Source organism: Erpetoichthys calabaricus, chromosome 18 (assembly GCF_900747795.2).
Source record: "Erpetoichthys calabaricus chromosome 18, fErpCal1.3, whole genome shotgun sequence".
NCBI lineage: Eukaryota > Metazoa > Chordata > Cladistia > Polypteriformes > Polypteridae > Erpetoichthys > Erpetoichthys calabaricus.
Window position 1 is genome coordinate 62083039 of NC_041411.2, and position 12182 is coordinate 62095220.

The following is a 12182-nucleotide window of genomic DNA, read 5'->3' on the forward strand; positions in this document are numbered from 1 at the left end:
AGAGGGACCGAGCTGGGTAAGATGTGCAGCAGGTCAGGGTGATAAAGGATAAAGATGGAAATGTACTTACAAGCGAGGAGAGTGTGTTGAGCAGATGGAAAGAGTACTTTGAGAGGATGATGAATGAAGAGAACGAGAGAGAGAAGAGGTTGGATGATGTGGAGATAGTGAATCAGGAAGTGCAACGGATTAGCAAGGAGGAAGCACGGACAGCTATGAAGAGGATGAAGAATGGAAAAGCCGTTGGTCCAGATGACATACCTGTGGAAGCATGGAGGTGTTTAGGAGAGATGGTAGTGGAGTTTTTAACCAGATTGTTTAATGGAATCTTGGAAAGGGACAGGATGCCTGAGGAGTGGAGAAGAAATGTACTGGTGCCGATATTTAAGAATAAGGAGGATGTGCAGGACTGTAGTAACTACAGGGGGATAAAATTGATGAGCCACAGCATGAAGTTAGGGAAAGAGTAGTGGAAGTTAGGTTAAGAAGTGAGGTGATGATTAGTGAGCAGCAGTATGGTTTCATGCCAAGAAAGAGCACCACAGATGCGATGTTTGCTCTGATGGTGTTGATGGAGAAGTATAGAGAAGGCCAGAAGGAGCTGCATTGCGTCTTTGTGGACCTGGAGAAAGCAGATGGCAGGGAGACTTGAGAGGAGTTGTGGTATTGTATGAGGAAGTCGGGAGTGGCAGAGAAGTATGTAAGAGTTGTATAGTGGAGTGGCAGAGAAGTATGTAAGAGTTGTACAGGATACTGTAGATTAGATAGATAGATAGATAGATAGATAGATAGATAGATAGATAGATAGATAGATAGATAGATAGATAGATAGATAGATAGATAGATAGATAGATAGATAGATAGATAGATAGATAGATAGATAGATAGATAGATAGATAGATAGATAGATAGATAGATAGATAGATAGATAGTGTGGAATAACGGGGGCGTACATCTCCCCAAACACAGACAGGCACAGAGGCACAAGTCTAAGGCAACACACATTTATTTCTCATGGGGCATCACTTTTCCCCGCTCCCCAATACAGATCACAGTACAAAAGCACAAGCAGTAATGCTCAGTGCCTTCTTCTTTCTTTCTTTTCCTTCTTATTTCTGTTTTTCTCTGCCGCCTCCACTCCTTGGCTCCCAGAGTGGCGTGAAGAAGCTCCTTTTATTCAGCACTTGGGAGTTCCCCAGGTGGTTCATCAGGATTAACTGGAATCACTCCCAGGTGTGGTGGGAGTCCATTATATGGCTGTGCAGCTCCCCCTGGCAGCCCCCACAGAGTCCAACAGGGCTGCACCAAACTTCAGCTCCCAGTGTGCCCTGCGGGACTCCGTGGTGCCACAACCACCCAGGAGGGCTGCCCTCTAGCGTCCCAGGGGAGGTATTGCCTCAGCGATGCTCTCCCTCCCAGTCCTTCCATTCCATTGCCGTCCTGGCCAGGTACTGTCCGTGACAGCCCATCACAATAGATAGATAGGCACTGTATAATAGATAAATGGATGGATGGATGGATGGATGGATGGATGGATGGATGGATGGACGGATACATAGACACTGTATGTACAAGGGAAGTGTGACTGTGGTGAGGTCTGTGGTAGGAGTGATGGATGCATTCAAGGTGGAGGTGGGATTACATCAGGGATCAGTTCTGAATCCTTTCTTATTTGCAATGGTGATGGACAGGTTGACAGACGAGATTAGGCAGGAGTCCCCATGGACTATGATGATTCCTGATGACACTGTGATCTGTAGTGATAGTAGGGAGCAGGTTGAGGAGACCCTGGAGAGGTGGAGATATGCTCTAGAGAGGAGAGGAATGAAGGTCAGTAGGAACAAGACAGAATACATGTGTGTAAATGAGAGGGAGGTCAGTGGAAAGGTGAGGATTCTGGGAGTAGAGTTGGTGAAGGTGGATGAGTTTAAATACTTGGTATCAACAGTACAGAGTAATGGGGATTGTGGAAGAGAGGTGAAAAAGAGAGTGCAGGCAGGGTGGAGTGGGTAGAGAAGAGTGTAAGGAGTAATTTGTGACAGACGGGTATCAGCAAGAGTGAAAGGGAAGGTCTACAAGACGGTAGTGAGAGCAACTATGTTACAGTTAGGTCCATAAATATTTGGACAGAGACAACTTTTTTCTAATTTTGGTTCTGTACATTACCACAATGAATTTTAAATGAAACAACTCAGATGCAGTTGAAGTGCAGACTTTCAGCTTTAATTCAGTGGGGTGAACAAAACGATTGCATAAAAATGTGAGGCAACTAAAGCATTTTTTTAACACAATCCCTTCATTTCAGGGGCTCAAAATTAATTGGACAATTGACTCTTTGGCTATTTCTTGGGCAGGTGTGGGCAAGTCTGTTGTTATGTCATTATCAATTAAGCAGATAAAAGGCCTGGAGTTGATTTGAGGTGTGGTGCTTGCATGTGGAAGATTTTGCTGTGAACAGACAACATGCGGTCAAAGGAGCTCTCCATGCAGGTGAAAGAAGCCATCCTTAAGCTGCGAAAAAAGAAAAAACCCATCCGAGAAATTGCTACGATATTACGAGTGGCAAAATCTACAGTTTGGTACATCCTGAGAAAGAAAGCAAGCACTGGTGAACTCAGCAACGCAAAAAGACCTGGACGTCCACGGAAGACAACAGTGGTGGATGATGGCAGAATCATTTCCATAGTGAAAAGAAACCCCTTCACAACAGCCAACCAAGTGAACAACACTCTCCAGGGGTAGGCATATCGATATCCAAGTCTACCATAAAGAGAAGACTGCATGAAAGTAAATACAGAGGGTGCACTGCAAGGTGCAAGCCACTCATAAGCTTCAAGAATAGAAAGGCTAGATTGGACTTTGCTAAAGAACATCTAAAAAAGCCAGCACAGTTCTGGAAAAACATTCTTTGGACGGATGAAACCAAGATCAACCTCTACCACAATGATGGCAAGAAAAAAGTATGGAGAAGGTGTGGAACAGCTCATTATCCAAAGCATACCACATCATCTGTAAAACGCGGTGAAGCCAGTTTGAAGGCTTGGGCCTGCATGGCTGCCAGTGGCACTGGGACACTAGTGTTTATTGATGATGTGACACAGGACAGAAGCAGCCGAATGAATTCTGAGGTGTTCAGAGACATACTGTCTGCTCAAATCCAGCTAAATGCAGTCAAATTGATTGGGTGGCGTTTCATGATACAGATGGACAATGACCCAAAACATACAGCCAAAGCAACCCAGGAGTTTATTAAAGCAAAGAAGTGGAAAATTCTTGAATGTCCAAGTCAGTCACCTGATCTTAACCCAATTGAGCATGCATTTCACTTGTTGAAGACTAAACTTCAGACAGAAAGGCCCACAAACAAACAGCAACTGAAAGCCGCTGCAGTAAAGGCCTGGCAGAGCATTAAAAAGGAGGAAACCCAGCATCTGGTGATGTCCTTGAGTTCAAGACTTCAGGCTGTCATTGCCAGCAAAGGGTTTTCAACCAAGTATTAGAAATGAATATTTTATTTCCAGTTATTTAATTTGTCCAATTACTTTTGAGCCCCTGAAATGAAGGGATTGTGTTAATAAAATGCTTTAGTTGCCTCACATTTTTATGCAATCGTTTTGTTCACCCCACTGAATTAAAGCTGAAAGTCTGCACTTCAACTGCATCTGAGCTGTTTCATTTAAAATTCATTGTGGTAATGTACAGAACCAAAATTAGAAAAAAGTTGTCTCTGTCCAAATATTTATGTACCTAACTGTATATGGGCTGAAGACGGTGGCACTGACCAGAAAGCAGGAGACAAAGTCAGAGAGGTGAGATTGCGTTGGTTTGGACATGTGCAGAGGAGAGATGCTGGGTGTATTGGGAGAAGGATGCTAAGGATAGAACTGCCAGGCAAGAGGAAAAGAGGAAGGCCCAAGAGAAGGTTTATGGATGTGGTAAGAGAGGACATGCAGGTGATGGGTGAAACAGAGCAAGATGCAGAGGACAGAAAGATATGGAAGAAGATGATCTACTATGGCAACCCCTAACGGGAGAAGCCGAAAGAAGAAGAAGAAGAAGAAGAAGAAGAAGAAGAAGAAGAAGAAGAAGAAGAAGAAGAAGAAGAAGAAGAAGAAGAAGAAGAAGAAGAAGAAGAAGAAACATTCTGAGCTGGTGAAGCTTGCTGGCCTCAGTTGGGATGTCTGCAAGCCTGCTGGTCAGTGATATGTATGGCATCGTCAATAGCGATGCCCTTCATTATAATAGACCGCAAGTCTGTCGGCACTGCAGCTGTGGAAAGTAACCTGTGTGAGACTTTAACCAAGTGGTCTGCGTTTGAGCATTTAAAACAGCAAAAAAAAAAAAGTTGTTGTTTTAGTGTCAGCTACAGTGACAAAACGGGACATTTTCTGGCTTCATTGGGCTGATGAGTTTAATTTAATTCAAATTAATTTGCCTGAAACTAAAGTAAAAAAAGAGATTGAACAATCCTATTGGTACAGCAGTAGAATGTGGAACTTTACTCTACAAAGCTTCTTTGCTGTTTTTATTTTTCTTTTTGCTATTCTTAGGTTGCTTTATAACAACTTAAGATGATGCTCACTGGAAAAGGTACAAGACAGACAGACAGACAGATAGATAGATAGATAGATAGATAGATAGATCTTTATTTGTAGACACTATATGTAAATAAAGACTAACTGGCTGTATAGTGGTAGTTAGATAAAAAAATAAACACAAATGTGTCACAAGTAATGGCACTATGCAGATCCATCATCCTGGGATTGAATCCCCCAACCAGTCTTTGCCCATTTGGATTTCACAAAGTCTCATCCTGTGTCTGCATGAGTATTGTTCCTACCTCTCCAAACCTTAGCGGGAAACCCTAAATTGTCCCTGGGTCAGTGTGACTGTGGGTGGGTGTGTGAGTGAGCCATGTGACCCACATGTGCTGTCCAGGACCAGATTTTGCCTTGCCCCAAGTATTATTGGGATAGGGTCTGGCCCCAGTGACAATAAATTAGATCAATCAGGTTTGTTTCAGTTGAATTAAATGAATAACCAGAACTATAATTCCATTTTATTCCAAGTCCCCATTCCTTGCCACAGGCTGAAATGCCACTGTGCAACACAAACATCCTATTTATTCCAAAAAAAGACTCTGTCATCTAAAGGTAAACCTATTTATTCTGATTTGTAGTGATCATACATGCCAGGTATAAAACTGGACACTCTTAAGGTGGTGTTAGGGTGGTTTATAGTAATATCTCAATGTAATTGTCACATCTTAAAAGCAACTCAGAGGCTTGCTATCATATTGGGGGAGTAAATCAGCATGCAGATATAAAAGGTGAGTCCTCCAGCATGAGCTGTACGTTTCCTTAAGCTCTACTTTGATTTCAGAAAGGTTTCACTATAGTATACAATTTGGGGCAAAACTATTGTGGTGCAGGGCTACTCTGCTCTCACAAAGAAATGTAGCCCCAAGCCAGCTCAATGTAATGGCTAGCCAATAAAACAAAGCCCATTTGCTCTCCTGTACCCTATCCCTATCTAAATGGCTGACCAATACTGCTTTGGACAAAGTTCACAAGACTTTCCTGTATCACAGCATAAGCTAGTCAGTCAGACAATAACACAACGTCCAGCTACCTTTCTGGCAACCAAAACAAGTTAATCAACTCACCACCAGCACTAATATAGCAGATAAGGTTCAATTTCTCCCTGCTACAATTTCTCCATTTGGCCTAACCAGTAACACAAATATGCTGTCCCTGCCGGTCTCCAGTACATTCAAATTTACAGACCAGTAAGACAAAGTCCACCTACTCTCCCTGCTCCCAACCTCATGCTGACTGGCCAATTATAACTGCCACTGAAGAAAGTCCACCTCTTCATTAGAACATGATATTTGACTAACCATTACTTTCCTGAACAAAGTCCACTCCCTCTTCCTGCCTTACAATACAAGCCTACCAAATGATCAATAATATAAAATCCATCTATCTCACTAAACCCACCTCAGAATAACCGATTGACCACTATTGCGTCACAAATAGAGTTTCTCTATTGTGCAAACCATTTTAGTGACCATTTCTTTACAGGGTAAGGTCCATCTCCTCTGCCTGCTCCATGCCACAAACTAACCAGCTGACTAATGACACAAATGCCACCTGGTCACACCTTAAGCTAATTGGCTGACATGTAACACAATGTCCACCTTATCTCTCATCACTGAAGTTAATCCGCTCTCCTGACAGTCACAATCCCCTTACAGTGGGCTTCCAGATCAAAATGAGATGTCCACTGACACCTTAGTGATCCAGAAGATAAAAGCCTAGCAAAGCTTCACTAAGCTCTACAAGTGCAGCTTGAGCCGGCAGATGGGCACAGAGCCAGACATGCCAACAGAGGTCCCAGACACCCCTGCAACTGAATGATTGTTGTGAGGTGCAGTAGGTATGCCACACTGTTATTTTGTGTGTCACAGTAAGCAAAGAACCCGACCCCATGAGACACACAGTAGACATCTCAGAAAAAAACAATTTGCTGAGTAACCTCGGAGGATGGAGGTCACTGGTGGATTTCCAGTATGAAGTAGAGAAACGAAAAAGGAAATATCACTGAGGGGACAAGTCCACAAGTCATTGGTGGACATATGAAAAATTATTAACAGTCAACAATATAAGATCTGTCTGCATAATGGATCAGTTTTGATATTTTTGGACTTATCATGACATAGAGGGCTGCATTACACTACTACGCATACTTTGAGGAAATTCTATTAGAATCCCTGTTTTGGGAGACAGAATGAAGTTAAGCAAAAGACTAAACTGAGTTGGTAGAATGAAAGAAAGAGGCCACCAGTTCCTAGCGCGGAGGGTTACCCAGGTGTTCTTTTTGGAGAAGTGGAGAACAGCTCCCTGCACATATGGGCACAGCATCTGCTTTCATTGTCACAGTGCATGGTTTTCTCAGCACACGGCTCAGTGTCACACCTCTTAGCTCAGCATATCCTTGGCAGCTTACTCACCTGGCCTTGTCAAAGTACTTCCCAGTGTAGGCCATGCCACAAGCCGCTCCCAAGCCCTGACCCAAAGAGCCAGTGGCAACATCGACAAACTGCTGCCTCTGCAAACAAACACATTTCGATTAAAAGTGCTCACAAAGACCACTGCTTCGTCTCAGACAACAGATATGTGCTGACACTGAAGTGCCACTGAAGACCAACTGTCTAGCTACTAAAGTCAAAGTTAAAGGAATAATAAATGACATTTTTTATATGTTAATTTCCCCATGTAGTTTTGTAGTTGTCACTGAAAAACACTTATTAAATCGATTCCAATATGTACAGAAATGTGCTGACAGTACTCCATCATTATACACAGAAGTTCAATATGGTGTCCCGCAGGGCTCAGTACTGGGACCTTTACTGTTTTCACTGTACATGCTTCCACTGGGATCTCTCATTAGGAAACATAATGTTAATTTTGTATGCAGATGACACCCAGTTATACCTTTCATTTAAATCAAATGAAGTTTCTCCAATGTTGTCTTTAATTAGTTGTGTTAGCGAATTAAAGGAGTGGATGAATGAGAACTACTTGTCTTTAAATACAGATAAAACAGAGATGTTAATTGTTGGAGGGAATGATGCTGATCACAACAATATTTTGTCATCATTTAACTCAATGGGAATCCCAGTCAATTTTACTGAATCAGCCCGCAATCTAGGAGTTATCTTTGACTCTAGCATGTCATTTAAAGCGCATATTACAAAGTTGTCCAAAACATGTTTCTTCCATCTTAAAAATGTTAGGAAATTAAGGTGCTTTTTAAATAAACAGGATTCTGAGAAACTAATTCATGCATTTATCTCTAGTAGGATTGACTACTGCAATGCCGTGTTCACTGGATGTTCAAACTGTTCTTTATACAGCCTCCAGTTAATCCAAAATGCGGCTGCAAGAATTATTACAAGAAAAGGAAAATACGAACACATAACTCCAGTTCTTAAATCCTTACACTGGCTCCCAGTTAAGGTTAGGGCAGATTTCAAAATCCTTCTTTTAACATATAAAGCATTAAATGGTCGAGGTCCGGCTTACTTGTCTGAAGTTATCATGACTTACAAACCTGAGCGCACATTAAGATCTCAAGATGCCGGTCTGCTTATGATTCCAAGGATTTATAAAATAACAGTGGGAGGTCGAGCTTTTAGTTACAGGGCCCCTAAACTGTGGAATGGTCTGCCTGCTACTATAAGAGATGCCCCTTCGGTCTCAGCTTTTAAATCCCGGCTGAAGACTCACTACTTCAGTTTAGCATATCCTGACTAGAGCTGCTGATTAACTGTACAGACTGCATCTCTGTTGTTAGTCATTAGCACTTAAACATAAGTAACATGACAGTTATAATTGTATAATAACCCTCACTTATTCTGTTTTTCTTCTCGGTGCTCAAATGTGGCACTTGGTGCCATGGCCCACCTGCCAAATTGTTTTGCCTGCCTAAGGAAAAGTCATCTCTGATGGAGGATCGCAGGAATCGTGGGAAAGAGGGGTCCTTTCATTGGATTGGCTGGCCCAGCACTGTTTCAGCCGTGGAATGGCCAAATGGGGGAGGCAGCTTGAAGGATGAGGTCTCCAGGACTCTACACAAATCCAAATCTTATTATGGGATATATCATCTACTGTTAAATTCTGCTCTGTACTTCTAAAATTTATATTTTTTATTTCTTACTATATTGAGAAATTGTTCTGTTCTGTGTACTGCATTGTATTGTATTGACCCCCTTCTTTTGACACCCACTGCACGCCCAACCTACCTGGAAAGGGGTCTCTCTTGAACTGCCTTTCCCAAGGTTTCTTCCATATTTTCCCTACAAGGGGTTGTTTGGGAGTTTTTCCTTGTCTTCTTAGAGAGTCAAGGCTGGGGGGCTGTCAAGAGGCAGGGCCTGTTAAAGCCCATTGCGGCACTTCCTGTGTGATTTTGGGCTATACAAAAATAAACTGTATTGTATTGTATTGTACTTGTAATCTGATGGTTTCATGGAGAGAAAAATGTTTGATATAATAGAAGCCAGTGGCCAATGCTGTACATAGCAAACAAAGTGAAAAATGTACATGTACAAAAGAAAAAAAAATCTTGTGTTACTTGTGTTGCATAATCTACGTGTCAGTTACTTTACTGAATTAAAGACAGGACTGTGAGTTAAGTAGAGTCCCACCAACAAATCAGTAATGGACACTTTGTGAGTTAAGCAGAGCTCGGTTATCAAGTCAGGAAACGTCACAGGAAGAGGAGCAGATACCAAACTGCAGTCCATTCCCTTAAGTCAGCACATTCTGCACTACTCAAACATGTCAGTCAGTCATTGTCCAACCCGCTATATCCTAACACAGGGTCACAGGGCTCAAACATGTCACTTCCAAATTTACTTACCGGAACAGGGTGACCTTCCAGAATTGAGTCAAGCTTTCTCAAATTCAGCAGCTCACTCTCCTTCAGGAATCCAGCTTCTGCCCAAACAGCATACAAGATGGGTGCAGCGTGACCCTGCAACAGAAACACCAAGGGCATATCAGCAAAACCAGTATGAAAGTGAAATAGTCATTGAGCAGAGCAAGAGGCAAGTATAAGCAGAGTGAAGGACATACTGGGAAATAAGTCACAGATTAACCCCCACCCATCAGCTCTCATTTTTTGCCTCTGGATGTCAGTGACTGTGACTCAGTTTGGAATTTCTGTCACCCAGCATCAGGGATCCACTGGATGGCAAAATTAAATTGGATGAACTCTGAGAAGCAGAGTCAATTCTGAAACTGACTATGGCAGACTTTCACAATGTTTGGCCCAATAGCCAAGTGAGGGAGTCACTGGGAAGCAGGCAATAACCCTGACCTGAATTAGCATGCTTACATCATGTCTGTGTAGAAATGTTCCTGCTGCTGCTGACATTCAGGATTTATTCCAATGAGGTCTGTGTTATTCACAGGCTTGTATTCAGATGCTGGCCCTTCTGTGCCCTTGACCTACTGAGCTTATCAGCTAAAAGCGAATCTCCCTTATGGCTACAGATAATGAAAATTTTACTCTCTCTAACCTCCCAGTAGACAGAAGCAGGGTTGTCGGCCATGAAGTCAACTTTGTAGAATGGAAGGCTCAAAGGGTGGCTAATTTAATGAAGCAACTGTGCCCCAGTGTCCGCAGCTGAGTGGGTGGGGCTCAGCCCTTAGCCCCTCCTTTTGCCTGCATTTTGCCCCAGTGCCTCCTCTCAGTTAATTATGTTGCAGTCAGTTGATGGGAAAGGCACTGTAAATAAAAGGCAGAACCTAACTAGAGGTTTCTACTGTAATATTTGAGAAGGCCTCTGGTCTAATGCTCCCAAATTTTATGGTTTAAAACATTTTTTTCTTTTTTACTCTTACTTGCCTCTCACATTTCTGAGATTTTGTCCTAGCACCTTTAAATACTTATGCCTGTGAATTTTTGCTTTGCTTTGCTTTCCGCTGTAAGAAATGTGTAAGATGTGAGAAAAAGAACTAATGTCAGTCAATCAGTTAATTAATCATCAGTTTTACTTTTGGCAATGGCAGTAATTAATTAATAATTTGGTAAGTCTCCCACTTTATCTTCATTATTTTTCTCTGTAAAGAGGATCCCCAAGCGTTAAACTCATATCAAGGTAACTGAAGCACACTTATTTTAAGAAGCAGAATAATAAAAATGTATTGATAAGCACAAGGATTATAGAAATATGATAACTGCATGCATATATATATATATATATATATATATATATCTATATATATATATAAAATCCCTATGTGCGTCCAGGTGTCCGTGTGTGGGTGTCTTCTGATGAAGTGCGCATGCACGGGGCACGGTGCGATATTACTGTCAGAGAAAGTTAGAGGCGTTTTACGGAAATACAAACCAGTATTACCGCGAGAGGAAATTAAAGGTACACAATACAGTGACGCATATTACAGCCACATACAAGCCAGTATTACTGTCAGAGGAGATTAAAGGCATATTACCGATGCGCACGCCTGTATTACCGCCAGAGAAAATTAATGGTATATTACGGACGTACAAGCCAGCGGATGTACAAGATGGTATCTTTCAATAAGGGTGCGCACAAAAAGACGAGCCTGAAAAGGGCGACCTCAATTGGGCGCAGCGAATAAAGACACGTTCAATTGAGGTCACCTTTTTGAAGCTCGCCTTTTTGTGCGTGCCCTTATTGAATAGAGCCGTACAAGACAGTATCACTGTCACAGAAAATTAAAGACACACAATACACGGCGGCAGCCCACGAAGAACGGTCAGCTCAGCAAGTAAACATCAACAAAAGAAAGGCTGAAAGAAAGAAAAATACGACCAACAAAAAGAATGAGGTCAAAGTCCCTTGCCATTTAATATAGACTGTTCCTACTAATGTTTATGCACTACTGTTCTAGCGCCCGTTATTATAACGGGCTAAATGACTAGTATATATATATATATCTCATATATCTCATTTATTTATCATATTTACAGTAGAATAGTGCACACAACCGTCTATCTATCTATCTAGTGCCGAAGCACCAATCACCCCTTTAAGTCCTGGCCACAACACAATGCCTTTCACAGTCTCTGGTCCGCCTCCACTCCTCTCCACCAAGCTTCGACCTCTTCCTCCTGACTCTTGCCCCTGACTGGAGGGAGGCGGCCCCTTTTATTCATCCCGGAAGGACTCCAGGTGCATTCTGAGGGGCTCCGTAGCCACACCCCTGTGTGGTGGAAGCTCTGACAGTACATCCGGAAGTCCTCCTTGGTGTCCACAATCCTCTTCCCCCCAGCACTTCCGGTTGTGGCGGAAGTGCTGATGTTCAGGGCTCCCAAGGCATCGGGGCGCCCCCTGGCGGTGAACACGGGCCCCTACAGGGTAGAGCTTCAAAGATCTGTACCCGTGGCCCCCAAAGCAACCAGGGCGGATGCCCCCTCGTGTTCTGGAGGAGGCATGAGCCCTCCTCTGGTCCTCCTGGGCATCCCAGCCGGGCAACAAGCCCAGCCGGGTGCCACAATATATATATATATATATATATATATATATATATATATATATTTATGATCTGCTTCTCGCAACTGAAGGAGGGCACCGTGGCAGATGTTAGCCGACTTGCTGACCAACCACAAGCGTTACCTGGTAGGTAACC

The 12182-nt window shown here is 42.7% G+C and overlaps 1 protein-coding gene across 1 annotated transcript in view; it reads right to left on the minus strand.

Annotated features, from left to right (window-relative positions):
- The window catches only part of tkta (transketolase a), a 41566-nt gene that overhangs the window by 12619 nt on the left and 16765 nt on the right, over nucleotides 1-12182 (minus strand). The window contains exons 3-4 of the mRNA XM_028825069.2: nucleotides 9424-9537; nucleotides 7013-7110 (exon numbers count right to left, since the gene is read on the minus strand). Of these exons, the coding sequence (XP_028680902.1) occupies nucleotides 7013-7110; nucleotides 9424-9537 (212 nt within the window). The remainder of the gene's footprint in view (nucleotides 1-7012; nucleotides 7111-9423; nucleotides 9538-12182) is intronic.